Source organism: Monodon monoceros, unplaced genomic scaffold, assembly GCF_005190385.1.
Source record: "Monodon monoceros isolate NGI ecotype Baffin Bay Population unplaced genomic scaffold, NGI_Narwhal_1 Super_Scaffold_20, whole genome shotgun sequence".
NCBI classification, from domain to species: domain Eukaryota; kingdom Metazoa; phylum Chordata; class Mammalia; order Artiodactyla; family Monodontidae; genus Monodon; species Monodon monoceros.
Genome location: NW_021703777.1, coordinates 118066095 through 118091618, shown reverse-complemented (window position 1 = coordinate 118091618; position 25524 = coordinate 118066095). Strand labels below are relative to the sequence as shown.

Sequence of the window (25524 nt, the reverse complement as noted above, 5' to 3'; positions counted from 1 at the left end):
ACCAAATGAAGTCCAAATTCCTTAATTTGGGATTTAAGATTTTTCTCATCTTATTTTCACATAACTCTATTCCAGCCAATTTGGACAACTCTAACTAGACACTGTTCTGACATCATGACAGGTATTATTCTCTCCGCCTGAATTTTCTCTATTCATATTTTCCAGTTTTTGCTTAAGAAACAATTTTACCCATCTTTCAAGTCCTTGTTTAAATGCTTTTTCTTCCATAAAGCTTTCTCTCATTCCAGTATCCTTTGAAATTTAGAAATTTTATCTCCCTCCTGTAAATTTCATTAGCAATTGGAATTTTATATATTTTTTGAACTTATCACTTATTGCAGTTTAGTTAGGCTGCAGAGCTGTAACTACCTTATTAGAATTTAAACTTATATGGCATAGAAAGTATATCTTATTCATCTTTGTCTTTCCCAAAACATTCTGTCGTGTATCTTGTACACTGATGGTGTCTACTTAATTGTTAGGTAAATAAAAATATGCTAATATTATTGCAAAATAGTTTTTTAAAATTAGGGAATACCAGAATGAGTTTAGTTAAAAGAGCCTCTAATATAAAGGCAGGAAAAATGGATAAAAAAAGCAGAATTCTACCAGATATATATAGCAAAAGTAATACCAAAGGTGAACTTACCAGCAGCTGCTTGTCCTGTAGTCCTGGAACATACTTCATAGGTACCATCTGGAACTACACCTGCACAAAAATCACCCCCAAAATAAGTTTCAATAAAAGTATGCTTGTGATTAAATATTACACTGCAATTTTTCTTCCAAAAATGATTACCTAAACAGGATTACTAGCCTCTCTAGGTTTCAGTTTCTATTTTTTTATATTTAATTTATTAATTTATTTATTTTACACAGCAGGTTCTTATTAGTTATCTATCTGATACATCTTAGTGTATTAGGTTTCAGTTTCTAATCTGGAGAATGAAAGGGCTACCTTAGATGACTTATGATATCTATTTCATATCTCACAATATTTTATTCTTATCGATTTTAAGAATTAAACTGCATACACCTGAAACTAATATATTGTAAATCAACCATACCTCAATAAAGAAAAAAAGATTTGACTCCAGTTTTATCTTTACATTCTGCATGTGATTTCCTTATCTGAGTGATAATACCTGGCCAACTCTGAAACTCTAGTTTCCAGATACTATGACAATTTGTACCATCATGAGTGAATGGCACTTTGAGAATGCAAATAATTTTAAAATGATTTTTTGATAACTAAGAACTGCCACATTAGGTCACAGACATGATTCATCAACCTTGTCTTTTACTTTGACAAGGATCATTTTATGAGGGGAAAAAAAAAGATTGCCTGCCATGATGTCAACCTCATAAGGTTAGCCTCCTAAGGTCATGGACCTATCCCCAGAACATATCTAACTTTAACTTTGAAACATTTACTACTTCTTAGCTTTAATCAGATAATTTCAGCTTTTTTAAGAGGTTAATTAAATCAACAAAAGACACACCATCCCTGAAATAACTTTTAAACAAAGTAGAGCCTAAAGATAGAATTAAGACCCTTTCTCAGTAATCCTTAATGGAAACCAAATTTCAATCTAAACCTGACAGTATATATACTGTAAATAAAATGTCCTTTTGCAATTCATTCCATATTCTAAACTGGTATTCAAATGTTATGCAAATGTGAGTTGTAGAAATGCTACAATTTAGGGACTTCCCTGGTGATCCAGTGGTTAAGACTCCACGCTCCCAATGCAGGGGGCCTGGGTTTGATCCCTGGTCAGGGAACTAGATCCCGCATGCCACAACTAAGACCCGGCACAGCCAAATAAATAAATTAATTTTTTAAAAAAAAGGAAATACTACAATTTATTTTGGGAGAAAGGGTCTATAAATGACAATTTCTATTATGTATTTTTTAAGATAGTGCCAATAACTTTAAAATCTAAATTATATTTTTGAACCATATTGTACTTGTGCCTCACATACAAATTATAAAAAAGAATTAGATCTTGTTTGGGGGTAAAAGATTGCCTAATTCACCTTTAATGTCATAGTTATAAATCAGAGCAAAAAAACCCTAGACTACCCTTTCAAATCTTAAGACTGCTAGAATGAAAAGAAAAGCCTCTGAAATTGGAGTAATATAACTAAGGCCAAATGAAAGTAAGAAACAGTAAATTTAAAAAGGGTAGAAAACATCAGGGACTTCCAATCCCAAGAAGTGCTAGAGAATTTTTGAATATTAAGCTAAAAAAAAAAGATTATATAAATTCATAGAATACAGAGGTATGATGAATTAATAAGGAACATTAAAATTCTTAGGAGTAGATCTGAATCCTGAAAGTGAGAAGTAGGAAACCAACTGGGCTCTTTCCCATTGTACCTGTCATCTCTGAGTTGGACCAACCAGAATCCAGGATGGCAGTATTCCTGCTGTGACAACCAAATGCTGCTACCCAGGTGTTAGCAGAAAGCTTGGAATTTTTCAAACTTCTAATGGTTTAGTTTTTCTAAATACATGTTAAAGAAAAGCATCTAATCTTTACTATTTAAGTGGTCCATGGAACCCTTCCTATAGATTGTCCTAATTTTTATTGCACTTCCCCCCAAAATATTATCACCTAGAGAGGAAATTACACCACGCTTTTTTTTTTTTTGGCCACGCCACTTGGCTTGCAGTCTTAGTTCCCCAACCAGGGATCAAACCTGGGCCCCGCCAGTGAAAGCGCCAAGTCCTAACCACTGGACCACCAGGGAATTACCGACACAGGGCCATCTTTTATCTAGGGCATGATTTTTTTTTTTTTAACATCTTTACTAGAGTATAATTGCTTTACAATGTTGTGTTAGTTTCTGCTGTATAACAAAGTAAATCAGCTATACGTATACGTATATCCCCATATCTCCTCCCTCTTGCGTCTCCCTCCCACCCTCCCTATCCCACCCCGCTAGGTGGTCACAAAGCACCGAGCTGATCTCCCTGTGCTATGCGGCTGCTTCCCACCAGCTACCTATTTTACATTTGGTAGTGTATGTATGCCCATGCCACTCTCTCACTTTGTCACAGCTTACCCTTCCCCCTCCGCGTGTCCTCAAGTCCGTTCTCTACATCCTTATCTTTGTTCCTGTCCTGCTCCTAGGTTCGTCAGAGCCATTTTTTTTTTTTTAGATTCCATATATATGTGTTAGCATACAGTATTTGTTTTTCTCTTTCTGACCTACTTCACCCTGTATGACAGACTCTAGGTCCATCCACCTCAATACAAATACCTCAATTTCATTTCTTTTAATGGCTAATATTCCACTGTATATATATGCCACATATTCTTTATCCATTCATCTGTCAGTGGACACTTATATTGCTTCCATGTCCTGGCTATTGTAAATAGAGCTGCAATGAACATTGTGGTACATGACTCTTTTGGAATTACGGTTTTCTCAGGGTATATGCCCAGTAGTGGGATTGCTGGGTCGTATGGTAGTTCTATTTTTAGTTTTTTAAGGGACTTCCATATTGTTCTCCATAGTGGCTGTATCAATTTACATTCCCGCCAACAGTGAAAGAGGGTTCCCTTTTCTCCACACCCTCTCCAGCATTTATCGTTTGTAGATTTTTTGATGCTGGCCATTCTGACTGGTGTGAGGTGATACCTCATTGTAGTTTTGATTTGCATTTCTCTAATGATTAGTGATGTTGAGCATCCGTTCATGTGTTTGTTGGCAATCGGTATATCTTCTTCGGAGAAATGTCTATTTAGGTCTTCTGCCCATTTTTGGATTGGGTTGTTTGTTTTTTTGATATTGAGCTGCATGAGCTGCTTGTAAATTTTGGAGATCAACCCTTTGTCAGTTGATTCGTTTGCAAATATCTTCTCCCATTCTGAGGGTTGTCTTTTCGTCTTGTTTATGCTTTCCTTTGCTGTGCAAAAGCTTTTAAGTTTCATTAGGCCCCATTTGTTTATTTTCGTTTTTATTTCCATTTCTCTAGGAGGTGGGTCAAAAAGGATCTTGCTGTGATTTGTGTCATAAAGTGTTCTGCCTATGTTTTCCTCTAAGAGTTTGATAGTGTCTGGCCTTACATTTAGGTTTTTAATCCATTTTGAGTTTATTTTTGTGTATGGTGTTAGAGAATGTTCTAATTTCATTCTTTTACATGTAGCTGTCCAGTTTTCTCAGCACCACTTATTGAAGAAGCTGTCTTTTCTCCACTGTATATTCTTGCCTCCTTTATCAAAGATAAGGTGACCATACGTGCGTGGGTTTATCTCTGGGCTTTCCATCCTGTTCCATTGATCTACATTTCTGTTTCTGTAGGGCATGATTTTTAAATGATCTGTGAAAAAAAATCCTAAGGCATAATCCTACTTTTCCTTATTTCTCTGCCCTAAACTCAACTCTTTTTTAAAAAAAATTGTCAGTTATATCCAAGTATACTTACTCCTAATAAAAACTACACTAATAAAAACTACAAAATAGTAAACTAATTGGTGAATCTGTAATTTGGAACTCTTTTATGTCAGCAAAACAACTACTCTACTCATCTCGTTTGCCACTCTCCCAAAACACCAAACAATAAGCATGTTACAAAAACAAGTCATTTGATACCCTCCAAAGCCCCAAATAAATTATGATTATCGCAATTATCAGCATGTTAGTGTTCTACTTTGCTGGTATAATATCCACTGAGGTGCTGAGTTATTGTTTATATTTTTTAATATGTGTTCTTGACTTTGAGTCAGAGGCATATTTCTTATGCATTTTCCCTTTGTTTAAACTGCTAAGGAAATGGTATCCTTCCTTGCTTCCAAATATATTCTATCCAGTATGACTATAATGATGGCAAAATGTCATCTTAATAAAAATCAATAGGTTTAAATTTATTTTAAGGAAAAAAACACACAAACAAAAGACAGTTATGGTGACTTTTAAAAACATATATAAGAACCATGTAAAATGATTACTTGTAAAAATTTCTGATGAAGGCTAATTTTGGTCTTTTGGGTATTAGGCATGAGTATTTTGATATCAAGTCTTCTTAATAACCTGAAGTATTTCAAAGAAATCCTAGTATTTTACCTATGAATTATCTAAATGCAAAGCATTCAAAACCAAAAACTTTTACCTAAAATTTTAGCCAATATTAAATGCTAAAACTTCAATTTTTGATATAAAAACACTGGAAAGTTCTCCCAATACTCAAAGAAAACCCAGAACTGGAAAGAAGATTTTCTTCCAGTGAAGAGAGGAAAAAATTGCTAAATAATGGCATACCACCTTCTGAAAAGTAATTAATTTTGTTTTACAGATTAGCTGCGGAATTTTAGTCCACAACCTTTAGTTCTTCAAATATAATTTTTCTTCATTATTAAGATTAATGATAACACAACATTGTACAGCAACTATACTCCAATAAAAATTAATGAAAAATAGATTAATGATGCTTTATCAACTCTGCTGTAATATTTAAAATAAAAATAAATCCCTGTACCTTCAAAATAGCATATAAACACAGCTTTAGTTATTCACAACCAGAGGAATAACTAAAGCTGTGTTTAATGGAGCATAATAGAATCAGAGGAATTCACACAAATTATACTCTGTAAACTACATATGTGGACATGTGGACTTATTTATGGCTGGAATCCCTGCTCCCGGTTATCCTGTATTATGTTATAGGATGAACTGGATCTTACACATTTATCACTTTGTTTCAAGATCCCCACAGAACAAAGACACTTTGCCTGGTCATTAACGAATCAATTACAGGAAAAATCAGGGAGTGAGCAAATGTTCAAATGTTGTACCATCAAAAAGAATACCTAGTTGGTTTACTTACCCAAACAACTGAAAGCTGCAGTTTTTCACAAATATGTTCTGATATGTTTAATTAGAAATAGCCTTTATGTCACAAAGTCCAATAACATTCCTCTATATGAACATCCTTCAGTTTTACTTATGAAGACACTGGGGTTACTTCTTAATTTTAAAAAATTCAAAACCTCATACAGAAAATAAAAGACACTCACAGGCATTCATCACTAGGTCCCCACGAATTTCTGGTTTCCAGTCATCCCATGATGTCTCAAAGCCATCAGCAAAACGGATACAAAAGTTTTTGAAATGCCCTTTACTAACTAGAGATTCTGAAGAACAAGCAGTGATGAGAGTACTTTCAATGGTCAGTACTAAAGCAGAACCAGTGTCAAGGTCTCCAGTGTGATTAGACTGCAAAATATATTAAAGAAATGAGACAAAAGGTGACAACTTTTAAAATTTGGAAACCTCACAGGATTCATAAGATCAAACATCTAGAAAGGGTCAACCCTAGAGAGCTTCATTAAAAAGCAGTTCAGAAAGATGCCTACTTTTAAAATTAAATTGCTCATGTGAAATGCATTGCCATGTGCATTTTTTTAAACTAAACTTGCAAAAGGCTAAATATCTGTTCTTTTTATCTCAAGCCTTTTAGTTTGTGGGGAACATTTTCATTTTGACAACCATCCCTGGTGTGTAAGGCCTTCCTGAGCTCTGTCCATCATGTCATTAAAATATTATCATTTTTCAACTCCTGAAGCACAAACACACCACGTTGCCAATCCTCAACTCAGAGTTTTTCTTAACACTGTTTTGCCAAACAAAATACTTAAAGATAAATTCATTCAACAACTGGTTACAGGTTAAGGTAAATTATAACAGTAAAATGTAGACCTCTGTGTTTGTTATAACTGTAACTTCTTAGCCTAACAGGGGGTTCATAGCCTTTTCCCTCACACACATGTGCATGCAAATATGTATTCCTGAGAACTGGTCCTAAATCACAAAGAGTAAATTTTTGCTTTATCCAGTACACATAACTTGGAAGTTTTGTTACCATTAAATATTATAGTTTAAAAGAATTTTGAAATTCCCTACCCTGTTTTAGGTAAAGTTATTAAACATTATTATATAGCATCCTTAAATATCCTTTGTTTCTATTTTATTATCAAGTGTATGCCAAAGATGTCTTGGCTAAATACAAAACAAATAAAAAATTTTGAAAACTAAGCTGCTTATTTTCCAAGGTAAAAATTAAGATTTATTAGATGGGTGTCAATCTCATTACTATTATGAGGCATATCAGAATGCTTCAGAGAAACGTCTCATGAAATTGATATTTAATACACTGTGGATAAATAACGGTTGAAGGAGTTCAATCTTACTTGCTATCTACTAAACTCAAGTTATAAACTGTTATCCTGAAAAGCTTATTGTTATACTCTATACACATAAAAATGGTTTCTAGAAATGTCTGGCTCTTAATCTTGGACTGTGATTCGATTTTTTATACCTGTGCAGTATTTGTGATAGGCAGGCAAATTCCCAGATCATTCACAGTGAGCTGGAGGAAGAGAGTCCCAAACGCCTGGGCTGACGTTTGCTGGATACCAGGCAACATATCTACCACTTCCTTTGTAGCCATATGAATATCTTTATGTAAAGCCATTCGTTGTTCATTCCAATTGTCATAGGCAGCCTTATAATTCAGCCAAAACAGCACAGCTTTTGATAATTAAGACAGGGCAGAAGGAAAATTAAAATAAAAACTGTAAAGCTATATGGCAAGTAAACCTCTAGAGCTGCAAAATCCTGTTGATTAATAAAAATTACTCCCAGAAAATTGTAGCATTAGAATTTGAAAGGATCTAAGAGGATACAGTCAACTTGAGAAATGAAAAAAGCAGAAAGCAGGTGACTGCAAAGTGGCAAAAGAAGAAAATCCAGGTCCATTCATTCATTCAATGAATTAGTTGTGAAATGCCTACTGTATATGCTAGGCATTGGCATGGAATAACAAACGAAAACACACATGGACCCTGACCATATACAGCTTTCTGTTACAACAGTTAAAAATTCTTGACGGAGAGGTACGTAATACTGGGAGTATACATTAATAAAGTGTGATTTAGAGAGAGAAGTCAAAGACATTTGAGTTTGTAACAAGAATGAAACTTAAGGTAAACCATCATTTAATGCAGTATATACAAGGAGGAGTCTAAAGAGAGATAAAGATGAAGGGGCCAGAGAAGTAGAAGGAAAAGCAGGTGTTATGTCATGGACACAAAGAGTAGAAAGTACTTTAAGGAGTTGTTGAAAGTTGATCAAAAGTTGGTAAGATGAGAAATGAAAAAAAAAATGTGCACCAGATTTAGCAAAATAAAATGGTAAGGGCAGTTTTCTAACAAACTGATCTTATCACCAGCCAATGCCCACCACCGATTTAAATCTTTTATGGCTTCATAAATGGTTCTTCATTACTTCTAAAATACAATTCCTATTTGCCCAAGACACATTAATTAGATCCTATCTATCGTTCAGCCTTATTTCCCATTATTTTCTTTTATAAAAGTGGCTGCTGTATTTTCTTAGACCTCTGTGCTCATATATATTCATTCATGTTCTTTCTCACTTGGCAAATCTTTATTTAGTTCTTAACTTCATGCCTGGGACTGTTCTAGGCCTTCAAATACAGAGGTAAATAGGACAAGCTTTCATTTCCTGTCTCCTTGGTGAACTCCTAACTCCAAGTTGAATCTGAAAATTTAGTTTCTCCTCTGAGAAGCACAGAGAAAGTGAGAGACACCCTCAGATATAAGGGGAAAAAAAAGAAGTGTGTGTGTGTGTGTGTGTGTGTGTGTATATCTCTACTCTGTAGTCTGCTTTGTTCTCTTTCCCACTGAACTGAGAGCTCCTTGAGGGCAGAGATTCTGTTTCCCATATTTGTATTCCACTTCTAGACAGTAAACAATAAATGTTTATAGAATAAATGAATAAAGACAGTGCTAAGACAATTGGGTGCAATAGTTATCCAAGCCAAAAAATTTAAAATTCTGAATCAGACATTCCTATAGATCCATGTAAAAAGCAAATAACTTTAAAAAGTAAAGTAACTCCAAAAACTGATGGTAGTAAGCAAGAAACATTTTTTGGATGCTCACATTTCAAATTTAAGAGACATTTAGCTGTCAAGCATTTAAACTGGTAAACTACAGATGATTTTTTCTAGCATTACCAAAACATTTCTAAATCTAACAAGACAGTATTGATAGACTTCATCTTACCTCTATCAAAGGCCACAGGCTGTGCATAAACAATTGGTCTATTCAGGGTAATAAGCACAGCTTCCCTATCTGAAGAACCACTGATTTCTTCTCGCAGGGCATTTCTTAACCCAATTCTAGTTTTAAAATAGGCAACCTGATGAAAATCAGAACCAGCTTCCTCATAAACCTAAAATAAAATTAAAAGCTCAATAAAATCAAATAATGGAAAGTATTTTAATTTTAAAAATTAGAAGTTTTAACACCATTAATGATATTGTTCACTAAAAGAACTACAGTACATTTTTCTCTATTTCATTTGTCAATGATAAATTCCTGATACTCTGTACCATAAACACTTGAAATTAATATACAATATGGATGGGTATATAAGAAATAAATAGGAAGTCATACATAAAATTCATACAAAAGCTAGGATTAGGACCATAGCCTCAATGGCAATGTATTAAATGTTTCAAGATAATCAGATCCTCTCTCCTCTCAAACTGTGTTTCTATTTGAAAAAATTACTGTTTTTCTAGAGATGACATGAAATTTTTGTTCATTTATCCCCCCACATAATCTTTAATATAGCCACTCAGTTTTGAAAAGTGACTGGTATTCTTTTAATCTTCAAACTAAAGAAGGAAAAAGGTTAAATCTACATAATAATTTTTAGCAAAAATAATAGTATAATTCCCTAATGAGCTGTGAAAGTTAATTTTTATACAACAGAATCTGATTTACTGTCATATATATATACATTTTTTTTAAACTTTACATGTTTAATATTATAGCATGCAAAATTTGCCATTATCAAACAGGACAGCTAAGAAACTTAGTAACATTTTAAAGACTGACCAATGTTAGTACAAAGTGTTGAAATAAAAAATATTGTTTAACAAAATCAAGAGAAATTATAAACGAATATTTATGAAGATACTAGATTCAAGTTTCATGTGATTGCATTTGCACTGAACAATATACCACCAATATACTCAGTGAAATACCAAGGTAAAATTATAAGGGCCTTCTTAAGTGATTTTTTATTAGAATTTACAATCAGATTTTAGGAACTTCAACTCAATACTTTTTAAAGTATAGTAATACTTAAAGTAGTTTAAATTGATGTGCAAAGTTTAAAAGCCAGAGTTTTAATATCAACATATTCAGCACTCACCTGATGTTTAACAATTTGTCCTAATGCCAGATTTAAATCCACTTGGCATTTACCAAACAGTTTCAGATAGCTGCTACTTCCTGGTGAAGCTTTGGTTTGAAGTCGGTTTGAAAGTTCCAATTCAATCAATCCAGTTTCAAATCTCACAGCTCTCATTGAGGGAGTTGTGGCCGTTACTTGAATACCCTAGCAGGTTATATGTTTGGAGGAAAAAAAGAATCTTAAATCAACAATGTACACCCACACAAATGAAATCTTTCAATATATGATAAATAAAACAGCCATGTTTTAAAACACATATAGGATGCCTGATGAACTAATAAAACTGGCAACATCCTTTAATTTCTCATGTCAGTAGGAACTTTTTTAGCTATTAAATTTTATTCCAGTATTCTGTATTTAAAATATAGACTGTTCATGTGTTAAATACATTAATTACAAGTAAATAACTATTTGGTAAGAATGATTTTTATTTTTAAGAACACTAATATCGTAAATATTGGAAATAACGTTTCTATTAAGGTATTATTTTAACTGGACAACTGTACAAAATATTTCTTACAGAGTAATTTGTAACAGCAATAATTAGAAAAAAGTCAAAAGGTTCATCTGAAGGAAGTAGTTAAATTGTTACAACTGTATAATATATAGCACAGCTGTTCAAAAAGATAAAGTGGATCTAAATGTTCTGACATGGAAAGGTATTCAAGGTTTTTAAAAATGCAGATATACATATATAAAAATACAGATAGGAAAATGTCCTAAAGGATATTCAATTATTAAAGCTTCTTCTATGCATGGACAGGGTTACACTTCAGTTTTATTTTCTATTTGGCATACTCATATATCATATGGATTTTCTACAAGCATACATTAATTAAGTAGAAAAATACTTCTTAAAGAATCATTATTATATTATTATTTATGTTACCTTAAACTGCAAGTTCAGGGAATAGAGTAGAATTTTAGGCTTATCTCCATCTGCTGTTCCATCATGTTCGTTCCAAAGAGGAATAGGTTGCTCCCCACCTGAAAGAGGTTAAATAATTGAAGGTTTGAGGCAATTTCTTTAAAAGGAAAATAATAACTACTTTGTGTGCTTAAAAACACACACACACACACAACATTTTCTTTTTCCTGATCATTAACTCAATCTTTAACAGGGAACTTTAGCCATGTCACATTTCACTGAGGCAGATATTATAAGAAGGGACAGTACTGCATATGTAGATATTTATTAAGAGCATTTTATAAGGACTAGAACTAAGATCCCACAAGCTGCGCGGTGCAGCCAGAAAAAAAAAATTTTATAAGGACTAAATTAAGACATTATACCTATAATTACACCAAACATGATTATACACCTGAGAAAATATATTTGAGGGAAGAACAGTACAATGAAATAATTTCTTCAACCAAAAATGTGACCTTTGTCATTTATATTTGTGTGTCATAAACAAAAAGGAATGGAAGAAAAATAAAGGTAGAGAAATAAAAAATAAGGTAATAATTAAGAGTGTGACAATAAACGTTTGGCCTATACATGAAAACAAAATGCGGGCAGAGGACCCTGGGGATAAGTTCCTATTAATAGACCATTTGTTGCCCAGGCATTGTGGCATTCAGGAAATAATGTTCTAATATTGTAAAATCCAACTTCTATCTCCACTTCTCCTTTCCTTATTGTAAAAACTTTTCTGTATGCTTACCTTTCAAATATTCTATCTTAAAATGATTCATCTTTTTCTATGTATATTGAATTTAGCATCATCCCAGGGAGCAAATATAAGTGGGATGGGAAGTTTTTTCCTAGTAGGTAATCAATTAATGTAATTCATCACATCAACAGGCTAAAGAAGAAAAATCACATTATCATATTACAGGATGCAGAAAAAGCATTTGACAAAAACCAACACCTATTGATAGTAAAGAGTCTCAGTAAACTAGGAGCAGAGAACTTCCTCAACTCAATAGAGAATATCTACAAAAAACCTACAGCTAGTATGATCCTTAATGGTGAAAAGCTCTTAGTTTCCTCACTAAGATAAGGTACAAACCAAGGATGTCCACTCTTACCACTTCTTTTCAACATCATACAAGAAGTCCTAGCTAATGCAATAAGACAAGAAAAGGGAAAAAAAAGATATACAGATTGGGAAGGAAGAAATAAAACTGTCTCTGTTCACAAATGACCTGATCATCTATGTAGAAGTTCCTGGAACCAATAAGTGATTATAGCAAGACTGCAGGATACAAGGTTAATAATATACAAAGGTCAGTCACTTTCCTATATACCGGCAATAAACAGTGGAATGTGAAATTAAAAACACAATACTATTTACATTAGCACCACAAAAAATAAGATACTTAAGTATAAATTAACAATATATATACAAGATCTACATGAGAAAACCTACAAAACTCTGATAATGTCAGTTCTTCCCAACTTGCTCTCTAGATTCAATGCAACCCCAGCCAAAATCCTACCAAATTATTTTGTGGATATCGACAAACTCATTCTAAGGTGTACGTGAAGGGACAAAATACCCAGAATAGCCAATAAAATACCGAAGGAGAAGACCAAAACTAGAAGACTTAAACTACCTGACTTCAAGACTACAAGCTAATCAGGACAGTGTGGTACTGGTGAAATAACAGACAAAAAGATCAATGGAACAGAAGGGAGAGCCCAAAAATAGATCCACATAAATATAATCAACTAATCTTTGACAAATGAGCAAAGGCAATACAATTGAGCAAAAGCAATACAATGGAGCAAAGATACAGTCTTTTCAACATATGTTGCTAGAATACAAAAAAATACATGCAAAAAAATACATCTAGATATAGACCTTAAACCTGTCACAAAAATTAACTCATAATGGATCACAGGCCTAAAGGTAAAACACAAAACTACAAAAATCATATAAGATAACAAAGGAGAAAACCTTAATGACCTTCTGTATGACAATGACTTTTTGGATACAACACCAAAGGCATGATCCATGAAAGAAAGAATTGATAAATTAGACTTCTTAAAAATTTTTTATTTTAATTTTTTTTTGGTCACACCACACAGAATGAGGGATCTTAGTCCCCCAATCAGGGATCAAACTTGCACCCCTTGCAGTGGAAGCATGGAGTCTTAACCACTAGACCACCAGGGAAGTCCCAAGCTAGACTTTATTAAAATTAAAAACTTCTGCTCTGAGAAGAGTGTCAAGAGAATAACAAGACAAGCCATAACTGGGAGAAAATATTTCCAAAAGATACATTTGTAAAGGACCATTATCCAAAATATGCAAAGAGCTCTTAAACTCAACAATAAGAAAACAACCTGATTAAAACTGGGCCAAACATTTTAATAAACACCTCACCAAAGAAGATATACAGATGGCAAATAAGCACATTTGAAAAGGTGCTTCACATCATGTCATCAGGGAAATGCAAATTAAAACCACAGTAAGATACCACTGCACACCCATCAGAATATTCAAAATCTAGAACAGTGACAAACAACACAAAATGCTGGGGGGATGTGGAGTAAAAGGAACTTTCATTCATTTCTGGTGGGAATGCAAACTGGTACAGTCACTTTGGAAGACAGTTTGGCAGTTTCCTATAAAACTAAACATACTTTTATATGATCCGTATGATCCAGCAACCTTGCACCTTGGCAGTTACCAAAAGGAGACGAAAACTTATGTCCACACAGAAACCTGCATATGGATGTTTATAGCACCTTAATTCATAATGGCCAAAACCTGGAAGCAACCAAGGGAGGAATAAATAGGCAAAGAACAGAGGATTTTTAGGGCAGTGGAACTACTCTGTAGGATATTATAATGATGGATACACGTCATTATACATTTGTTCAAACCCACCGAATGTACAATGCCAAGAGTGAATCCTAATGTAAACTATGGGCTTTTGGTGATAATGGTGTGTCAATGTAGGTTTGTCAGTTGTAACAAACGTAACACTCTAATGGGGGACTTTGATAATGGGGGAGGCTATGCATGACTGAAGGCAGAGGGTATCTGGGAAATCTCTGTACCTTGCCCTCAATTTTGCCGTGAACCTAAAACTGCTCTAAAAAATAAAGTTGATTTTTTAAAAAGGCTATTTGTTTTGTTCATCTATCACTATCCTGAATATCTTTTACATAGTTTCAGAAAAAAAATTTTTTTAATTTAAAAGACAAGCTCTGCCTCTTACAAAATGTATTACATAATACTTTTAGTTTATAGAAATATCAGAGACACTATTAGTCACATTAACTCCACAGTTTTTACCTTGTTATGAATTAAATATAGACCTGGTCCAATTGTAAGAAGGTAACCTCACTATATATATATTTCTCATTACATATAAATGGCTGTACATACTCAAAAATAGACCTCTTCTCTTTACTAAGTCAGTGCTTACCTATACCTTTCTGAAACCCAGGCAATCCACGGGCAATAAGATTATAAGAATTGATTCTTCAAAAAAGAATTTTCCTAACAAACTTGATGATGATTGTGAACATGAGTATTCCTATGCAATAGAAAATGTCCCAAAGCTAAATGTAACGTGAAGGAAAAGCCTGAGGAAAAAGTTTAAGAAACAAATAAGGAAAATAATCATGAAGATTATGGGAGAGTAGGGAAGCAATATAGAGATGAGAATACTAAGAAATGTGGCTACAGGGATTCTAAGTATTCCCTCTCAATAATCTGTTACATTCTCTGGTTTCGAAAAAGATAAGGGAACATCTGTGCTCCATGAGGCCCTGGGCCAGCTGGATGATATGTGATTTACATTTCAGCTATTTTCCTAGGGTTCATGCTGTCTCTACAGTCAGGAAGGAATGGTTCAGGGAGCAGATCTAGCCACTAAATGACTTTGGCATCATTATCTGATTTCTCTATTCTTCACAGTGACTAGCAAGTCTTCATGGTTAGAACATTAATTTCCAGTCCATTATTCATAGACCTAGGGATACACTTTACTTATAACTCCTAACTGAATGTAATTCAAAGGTTAAGAAAAGCCTTTCTTTTTCATCAAAACCACTTTGACAGCTTACAGTACCAGACTAATACGAGGAACTCTATAATCCTAGCTTTTTACCGTAAGATACAAGATTAGTTCATGGAAAAGTCTGTTTTTTAGTTATACATATTCAGCAATAGCAGTCCTGAAAATACTCTTTAAAACTCATAAAAATTTACCAACTTGAAATATTCTTTACTTTCACATTATAGACAATGTTCTAATGTGATATCAACCAGGTAAATGGGCCACATTAAAACTTCTATATGGTGTCACTGAAGAGACACCTTCAGTGGCAGAAGGGGCGTCTGCTATATATTCATCCCTCCCTTAATGGTTTGTATTCAACCATTTTTAGAAAAATTCCAAGACTACCAATTGATCTGATTTTTATATTAACCTGTAAAATTCTATAGCTCTGCTAGGCTTCTTCAATGTGATCATTAAGTAGCTTCCTGACCTCAGATACAACCAGAACCAACCCATGAGAACCAGGAAAATCTCTTGCTCACACAGCTGCTACATAATTTAATTCCCTAATCCATGTTCTGTCCTCCTTCAGGGCCTTATCAAATTCTGGTCCATAAGCTCTGCCTGAATCTTCTCTACTTCTCCTTTCTTGCCAAATGAGGCTTCACTTGTGAGGTTTTGAATATGACTTCCTCTGTGAAGCCTTTTCTGATTCCTTAGACTACGTTAGTTTCTCCTTTGACACAGACATAGCACCTTCTTGTCATTCAGAGAACTCATCACAATTATAATGTACTATCTAGATACTTAATAAATTTGTAAAATGAATGAATTTATCCATCAACATGGAGGAATCTCCTCTTGATGCCAATTTATAGATGAGGCTTAACTATTATTTTAACATGATTATATGCATACTGAAATATTCAGCCTCAAGAATGTTATACAGTCAACTTGTTTTCCACCCTAATGCCTCTTAATACTTTACCTTATGAATTAAAAATCAATTAATTGTTTAAATCAAACATATATTTCTGGTTAAAATATAAAATAGTGATTAAGAAGCTCACTATAATCTGATCTTGAGGAATAGCAAAAATATAATAAGGATTGCTATAGACAATTTACCATGTGGCCAGCATACTGTCACCATCTGATATAGATTAAAATCGAAATCTTAACACTGATCTAAATTTTGCTCCCAAATGATTAAGATTAGTTTAGTTAACAGACACACACTAAGCTTTTTCTTTTTGGAAGGGAAGCATAAGGGACGTTTGTTTAGTTTATAAATTGTAAATGCATATATTACATATGACAAAAGTAATAAGCAAAACAATCTGTAGGTGAGAAAGCCATAAAAGGAATGCAGAGGGGCTTCCCTGGTGGCGCAGTGGTTGAGAGTCCGCCTGCCGATGCAGGAGACACGGGTTTGTGCTCCCGTCTGGGAAGATCCCACATGCCACGGAGCGGCTGGGCCCATGAGCCATGGCCGCCGAGCCTGCGCGTCCGGAGCCTGTGCTCCGCAATGGGAGAGGCCACAACAGTGAGAGGCCCATACCGCATACCGCAAAAAAAAAAAAAAAAAAAGGAATGCAGAATTTTTAGGGAGTTACTCAACAATTTCATCTAAATGATAGGATCGATACTCATACCACTGGTACATGACCATCATATAGCCAATGAGAATAAAAACCTGCTGTATGTTCTGCACTATAAGTATCAAATCATCTTACCAGAAACTTTTTGTATTACTTCATTAACTTCCTTCATGAACACTTTCTGTACAAATACCAAGTGGTTTAGAAGATCAGTTGTAAGATTATGTTCGAAGGAACCAACCTGCCAAACAAAATCAGAATACTAGATTAACATACTGACTATATTAGTTTAAAATACATCTCACATAAGTCATGCCAAACTCTGAGGAAAAACAATTATCTACATGCTATTTGAAACGAAAATACTGAAGAAGGGTTAAAAATACTCAGATTCCGCAATACTCTACTGGCCTGACATTGTTATGAGCCATTCCCCCCATATTTTAAAATAACAGTAGCCAATAAGGTATGAGAAATCTTTTGAAAATGAATGAAAATTATACTCTATGTAACTTGCTGATTGCAAAATTGAAATTTTATGTAGAGTAATATTTATTTTTAATGACCACTGTTGTAGAGTTAGAAAGATGGACCAGTATAAGTGAAAGAAAATGTATTTACTCCTCATTCAAATATTTATTGACCATCTGCATTAGGTGCTAAAGATACAGCTGTGAATAAAAATAACAAAATTATGGCTCTCATGAAGCTACATTTGAGCAAATTAGCAAATCAGATATACTAAAGTCAGCTTTACTATAATACATGTCCCATGATTAGTATAAAGCCCAAAATTTCTGGCAAGAATTAGTTAATAAACAGATTAAATAGAAAGCCAGCCCTAACTGGAGTTGAGTTTTATATTAACGATGAATTGAAACATCCTTATGAGTAAGGCAAATACTTCAACATTTGTCACTTTGATAGTGTCCATATTTTGATCAAAAGTTAATAGCAAAAGAGATGTAGTAGTCTTTTCTTAGTCTAAGTTTCACTGGGCACTTTTATTTTATATATAGTAGTATCAAATGGGCAAAGATAATTTTCACATGTGTCTATTTTAGGCCATAGTTAAATGGGCAACTCTCAGAGAGATGCAACTTTAGATTCTTTCGAATGTTTGTAATTAACTGCATTCTTAGTAAATCTGGGATGGTGTTCTGCCCCAATTACAAACTTTATACCTTATAATAGCTAATATTAGTAAGGAACTATGCAATATACTGCATTTGATTTGTTTTATTTTCTGTCAAATGAACCATTAATAACAGTATTGCTAAACTACAGTCTGGAACACTTATTTTTCAGTGTAGAAAGCACAAATGAAATATGCTTTATAATCCACCTTTTAGTAAATAAATATTTGACTTCTAGCGTCTTGTACACGAGAAGTTCTAGGACAAGCAGAGTCTAAAGAAGGTAAACCAGACTTAAATATATCCTACTTAGCTGTAATATTTCTAGAAAGACACCAAAGAGCATTCTTATAGATCCTTCAGATTCTAGAGAATAAAATTTATAAAACAAAGAGTTGGCAAATTGAGTTTTGATAAGGTTGCAATTGTTTCTGAAAAACTGACAAAGCAAGCTGAGGGACGAGCACACTGTGTGACTCCTACATTTCTCATTTGATAGTTGGGAGACTTAGGGAAAGTTATTTAATCTCTCTAAATTTGATTTTCTACTATAACAGGATGATAACAAATGGCCTACTTACCACAAATCAAATGAAAACATATACAAATGCTTTTTAAACTTGTGATAATTGTACAGATATAAAGGGAAAATATAATGATGGAATCATGTACGCTGGCTTTCAAATTCCCTTAGTAAAGAAACTAGTCTGTGAATCTGCTTGTAATTATTTTATCTCTGTATGACCTTTATATTGTTAATAAGTATGTATACCTGGATGAATCATGTAACCTCTCTAACGGCTCAGTTTCTTTACTTGTAAAATGAGAATAAAACATCTACCTCAAAGGATTGATTTAAGGATTGTACAAGTCAATGAATATGAAGCACCCGACAAATGTTAGATACGCTTAGCGTTTTTATAATCAAATGAATCATGAAAATATTGTAGAGATGCATGTGAAACCCAATATAATAAATATGAATTCAAAGATGATTAAAACAAGAAAAAAAAGCATGTTTAAATAAAACTATAAGGAGAGAGACACATACACATGTGTACGTAAACACACACACACACACACCAAACAGAGTAAAAAATTCTGTAGGAATAAATGATTTGATGATTTTTTTTTGATCACTACATACTTTGGTACAACTGAAATTTGAAGGCTCCTAAATTACAAAGAGTAAGAAAATTAAAAAGTGAACTTACTTCTGCCACACAACGTAGATAATTTCCCTGTAAATAGTACCCTTGTTTAGAAGGCAGTTCATCTATACTCCACACCTGGTCTGAATAACTATCATGCTCTTCCATTATATATTTCCCTGACATAGTAACAGGAGGAAGGTTAAGACTGGCAGAAGGAGGAATGGTTGACATATCTGTGGCAGAAACTTTTGAAGTAAAACGCAATCTGTGATTTGGTAGCTCAAATGTAAATCTGGTCTGTGCACCTGTAAGAAATAAGGAAAGTTACTGTTTGTTGTTCAGGTGCTCATTCACTCATTCATTCCTTACTTTGTTCAACAAATGGTGTCTATAAAAAAAAGTATGCATTTTCCAAAACTATGTTGAAAGATATGAGAAGGATATTTTAAATTTGCTTATAAAATATTTCCCATCTTTAAATATATGTATGGTTACTATAAAGCATCAGCCAGTATTATTAAGCCAGCAAATATCATTTATTAAGCCTACTAGGTGCCCAGCATTGTGTTAGGTGCTAGAGAAACACCTGTAAATGTTCTCTTTATTTCACATAAGGTAGAAAAGAAACTGCCTTTATTATGAAAGAGTTAAAACAAGAGAAATTAAAGTGTAAAACAAAACAAAACAACAGCAATCCGCACAGTGTTTTATTCACAGAGAATAGTTAGCAGTTGATAACTTGCCTCTTGATCCTGACTCAGTATGGAAGGAAACACTGAAATTGTCAAACCAACTAAATTATACTCAATGAAAACATTCGTCGAGTATAAAATTTTACAAAACATGTATCTTTGACCTTAACAATAATAATGGGACCATACTCCAAATAAGAATATGGTCTGAGTTTTAGTTTACTGTTGGTTCTAAACACTTAAATCAACAATTTGGCATGTAGCTGTTCAAACAATTATAAATACACAACCTGTACTATTTATTCAGGCTATATTTCTCCAACTATTTATTGAGGGCATTAAGGCGTAGCAGAAACTTTGCTAAAATCAAGATCTATTATTGCCTATTACATATACTGTCTAATGTATATGTGCATGTTCCTTTCCAACCAATCAAATCTACTGATACTGTTCTGTACATAAGCAATTCTCTCCACTCAAACATTAAACAGCCTATTTTGCCTACATTTAAAATTTATTATATATTCCTAGTATTCTCGATTGTGCCAGAAATAATTCTCTTTCTTCCACATACTAATTAAAGGTCACCTCCTATATGTCACATTCACTATATTCACTCACTATACAGTAACGTTTATACTTGGAACGAGTTACCCATAAACAGAAACACGCTCTCTCACCAACTGGTGCAACCGTGAAAGGCCAGATAGGTCACAACTGCTCTGATCTCCTCTTACTCACCAGGCAGAGTCATTGACTATGGCTTGCAGGCTGCAAGGGGTGCGGGCTGCCCTCCACAGTAGCTACCACTACTATTACCACCACCACCATTACCAAACAAAAACACAGACTGAAGTAATACTAGGCCTCAGGTCATCCCTTATCACTAGTATAGCCTTTTTTTTTCCACTGTTTTTGTCCCTTTCCTTTATTGCAAGGAGAATTATGGGTTGTTATCTGACTAGATATTTGACAATATGTTTTCTTTGCTCCTAAATATTCATATCTTCCTAGTTCCAAACTGACTATTTGGCTTTTGATCTGCTGCTTCTTTTGGCTCTTCTATTTCATGGATGCCCTGAATAAACAGACAAGAAGAGCCATTTAGCCCAATACCTGAAGGCCCAACACTTCTGACTGCAAAATATGGAAATTCACTTTAAAGTGCTTCTGTTTCTGATAAGAAAAGATGTTCAGAAAAATCCCTCTCAATAAAGAAAACCTAAAATGCTAGAGGGCAGAAATAAATACATACATACAAAAATACATACATGTATGTATGTATTCACATATATGTATGTGTTTTTAAAATTATTAATGTAATTTATCATGTTAATAAAATAAAGGAGAAAAAATATTTTAATTTCAACAGATGCAGAAAAAAGTATCCAATAATAAGTATTTGCCAATCATTCATAGAAACTCTTAGCACACTAGGAATAAAAGTAACTTATCTTGACCTGATAAAAATAACCCAGCAAAAACCTACAGCAAACATCATATTCACTGGTGAAATATTAATTCCCTTAAAAAATATGAGTAAAACAAGGATGCCAACAGTACTCCTTTTACTGAACTTGGTAGTAGAGACATAGTAAGATAAGAAAAGTAAAAAGGCATAAAGACTGGAAAGGAAGAAACAAAAGTATTATTTGCACATGGTATGAATATCTACTTAGGAAACTCCACAGAATCTTATTAGCAATAATAAAAATAGTTTAATATGGTTGCTGAGTATAAGATTAACATCAAGTGCATTTGTACATACCACCACTGGTTTAAAATGCTATTTATAAAATATACCATTTGTAATAACAACAATAACATAAGGTGTCTAGGTATCTAAGTAAATAAACATATCTTGCAACAGATAAACAAAAACCTTAAGTTGAAAAATTTTAAACTTTATAGAAAAACATTGAAGAAGATCTAAAGAAACAGAGAAATAGACATATGCAGGAATAAGAAGGTTAAATACTATGTCAGTTCTCAAAATCAATATTTTTAGTTCTCCCCCAAGTAAATCTATAGATTCAACTCAATTTCTAAAATAATCCAAACAGGCTTTTTCAGGGAACTTGGCAAACTGATTCTAAAATGTATCTGAAGGAGCAAATAAACAAAAATAACCAGGACAACTTCTAAAAAAAAGGAAAAGTCAAGTATCAGTATGACACTGGTGCAAACAGGCCACTGAGGCACAATAGAGATCTCGGAAATAGACCCCCATATACATAAACACTTAACAGATGATAAAGTTGGATTATCTATCACTGAAAAAAAGAACAGATTAGTCAATAAATCATGCTGAGATAACTGGTTATGCATACTACTCCATACCAAACTGAAGAAAAAACCAGTCAATTCCTTACAGATTAGGAACTTAAATGTGAAAAGCAAAACTTCAAAATGTTTAACAGTAAATATGAGAGAATCTTCTCATGATCCTGGGAACAGAAGGATATAAAAATTTATATTTTTATGTCTTCTTCAAGACATAAAAATACACAAGAAAACAAGAAAATATTAATTCAGTTACATTAAAATTAAGAGCATATGTTGATCAAAAGACCAAAAAGTGAAATAAGTCTCTGACTGGGTGACAATATATGTTGAACATATAACATCAAAGGTTTAATATACAAAACATACAAAGAATTTCTGTGAACCAAGAAAAATACAAATGACTCAATGGTCAAATGGACAGAAAACAAACAAGAACCATCAACAGGTGTTTCATATAAGAAAACATATAAGGACCCCTTAATCATATTTAAAAATTCAGCTCCATTAATAACTACAGAAACATAAATTAAAGTACAATGAGATACCATTCCACATTTACCAGACAAGCAATAATTTTAAAGTCGATAATACCAAGTGTTGACAAAGATGCAGAACAGTGGGAACTCCAATCTAATACTGATAGGAGGGTAAAAACTGGTGGACACAAACACTAAGGAAAACAGTTTTATATTTCCTAGTAAAGTTGAAGATGCATTTACCCTATAATCTAGCTGTATCACTCCTAAGTACATATCCTTGAGAAACTCTTGCACATATGTACCAGAAGATGTGTATGAGAACAAATGTAATAGCAAAAAAATAGAATGAGGCAAAGGTCCATCAATAGCAGAATAGATAAATAAATTGTGATATAACCACTTAACGGACTACTATATTTCACTGAAAAATGAATGAACCAAAGATACATGGATGAATATAAATAAATCAAAGAAAATGTGCAACAAAAAAATTCCAAGTTAAAATATACATTAGTGGGACTCCACATGAATAAAGTTTAAAACAGGCTACAACAAAATTGGTCATTTATGAGTATATGTCTATGTAATAAAACTATAAAGAAAAGCAAAGGAATGGATAACACAAAATTCATGATAGTGATTATTAACCAAGCACTCATGGGGACTATTATCTGATAGTAATAATATTCATTGAAGGAGCCTTCAAAGTACTTGTAATGTTTTAATTCTTAGGATGTGTAATCGGTGGGTGAGTTTACAGTTCTATAAACTGTGTGAATGTAACTGATATACTTTTGTATACATGATACATTTCAGAATAAAAATACAACAGCAAAGTGCTTTTGGAGAGGATATATAAGGATCACAAAATCTTATAAAAATAGCTATTTTGAAGAAGTCAAATAACCTCTGATTTAAGCTAAATGTACTCAATGTGAAAATAAACCAAGTTATTCAGGCTATAAGAACCTAACAATGTAGAAATGTATTCAACTTGTAGAAATGTATTCAACTTGTAGAAATGTACTCAATTCAAGTTTAAGTTGGAAATGGTTTCTAAAGAGTGGATAACTCTAAAGAGTTCAAATGAAAGCAGGGTCCATGCTGGTCATTCAAGGAAGTGTATTGCTATTTTTACTTGACTGAATGAAAAACATCGTTAATGAAATTTAAAAGTGTTTTGATTAAAATTATTTAAATTTTCATAAAAAATCTATAAAACTAAATTTGTTTCACCAAAATATTACTAATTTCTTAAACCAGTCATAAATTTTAAGAATGAATTCAAACTTCAATGTTACCTGTCATTCCATGACTTCTCATTCTTCCCATCTTGTATTCTGCTTTCAGAGATGGTAAAAGTGCTGCTCCAATGGCTATACCATCTAACATGGTGCTGAATTTAAGGACAATAGGCTTCTTCTCTAAACCTTCTGGTAGCTGAGGAAATTCATTTGTTTCAATAGGAGTTTGATTAACACTTGTTGGGGTTTTTTCAGAAGGTAGGGGGGTTGCAATATCTTCTTTTACAGGCTGTGGGCTATAGAGCAAAACAAAAAAGAAGTTTAAAAAAGACAATTAGAACAGCTACTAATAAAATTTAAATTGTATAAAAATAAAAATTGTATAAAATTGGTATTCTCAATGTAAAAGAGCAAAAATAAACTATGAACAGATGTTTTCTTTCTAATACCAGGTCATATTAAGACTTCCTCAGAACAGCCATTGAAAAATGATGATCTAGAAAAGTAAACAAGATGAAGTAATAACAATATAAACTGAATGTTACACTGCCAAGGCCATTCACATCATTAATGTGAAACTGGAGGTTTTCTGATTCCAAATTCCATGACTTAACCATTGTGCACTCTACTGTTGATTGTTAATACTATTACTATTACTAGCACTATTAATAATAATAACACCAACACCAACAACAGCAGTAATTATTTGAGTGCTTACTATGTGCCAGGTACTATTCTTATTGCTTTGTGTATTTCATATAATTTATTTATCTCACAAAACCCTTTGATTAGGTACCATTATCTCCATTTTACAAATGAAGTATAGCGAGAAAGTGGTGAAATCAGTTTTGAACTCAGTCAACCTGACTCTAGAGTCTTTTTGTTTTTAACTACTCCACTCCACTGCCAATACATTCTAATAAGGAAAAATTCCTTAGGGTATTTTATAACTAAGGCTCATGTACACATTCTGGATTCCATATTCCAGAGACAGGAGAAACATGTTTAAATTATTACTACTTAGTCAACCAGACATGAATTAATATTACATCAGAATTAAAGATCTAGATAGGACAACTGGAAAAATCACTGCTTTAAGACACTGTCAAAATACACACTAGTGTTTTTCTACCTTACAGGTTAGGAAAAAGGAAACATAACAAGACAAATTTTTACCTTTTACTTATATTTTTATTAGTTATTAATTAGCTATAACTTTGGAGACCAGGAAGAAAGCTTGGCAATGCAGACCCAGGGAATAAAGGTTACTGTGCAAAGGCCCCATTTACTGCCTTTTAAAATATTTAAATGGTATATTCAAATCCTGCCTTGAACCATGTACAATAATCTCACATAGAGGTCAGCACAAAACCACGCATGGGACATAAATGGCCACTGCAACTTTATAAATCTATGCACTCACAAATTTCAGTGAGTTCAAAGTGAAGAAATATTGCTACAATCCTAGAATTTGCCTTTTATTAGTAACACATTATAATGTCCACTAATCTCTAGGATCTCTTAAGCTTTACTGATGCAATATGAACGACTCGCAATTGCATTTGTGACATAGTACTTTAATGATATCCAGAGTATGATTCTCCCACAATCATGTTTAGCTACTTTTCACCTGCCCCACTATCCATAATAGTCACTACTTAGATGTAA

At 33.2% G+C, this 25524-nt stretch overlaps 1 protein-coding gene across 6 annotated transcripts in view; it reads right to left on the bottom strand.

Moving 5' to 3' along the window:
• The window catches only part of KIAA1109 (KIAA1109 ortholog), a 208138-nt gene that overhangs the window by 41639 nt on the left and 140975 nt on the right, over positions 1–25524 (bottom strand). For all 6 annotated transcript variants that reach the window (XM_029234854.1, XM_029234856.1, XM_029234857.1 and 3 more), the window contains 9 exons: positions 23914–24152; positions 19216–19460; positions 17001–17106; positions 11189–11286; positions 10258–10443; positions 9099–9267; positions 7328–7539; positions 6027–6225; positions 650–709 (listed from right to left, as the gene is read on the bottom strand). In XM_029234854.1, the coding sequence (XP_029090687.1) occupies positions 650–709; positions 6027–6225; positions 7328–7539; positions 9099–9267; positions 10258–10443; positions 11189–11286; positions 17001–17106; positions 19216–19460; positions 23914–24152 (1514 nt within the window). The remainder of the gene's footprint in view (positions 1–649; positions 710–6026; positions 6226–7327; positions 7540–9098; positions 9268–10257; positions 10444–11188; positions 11287–17000; positions 17107–19215; positions 19461–23913; positions 24153–25524) is intronic.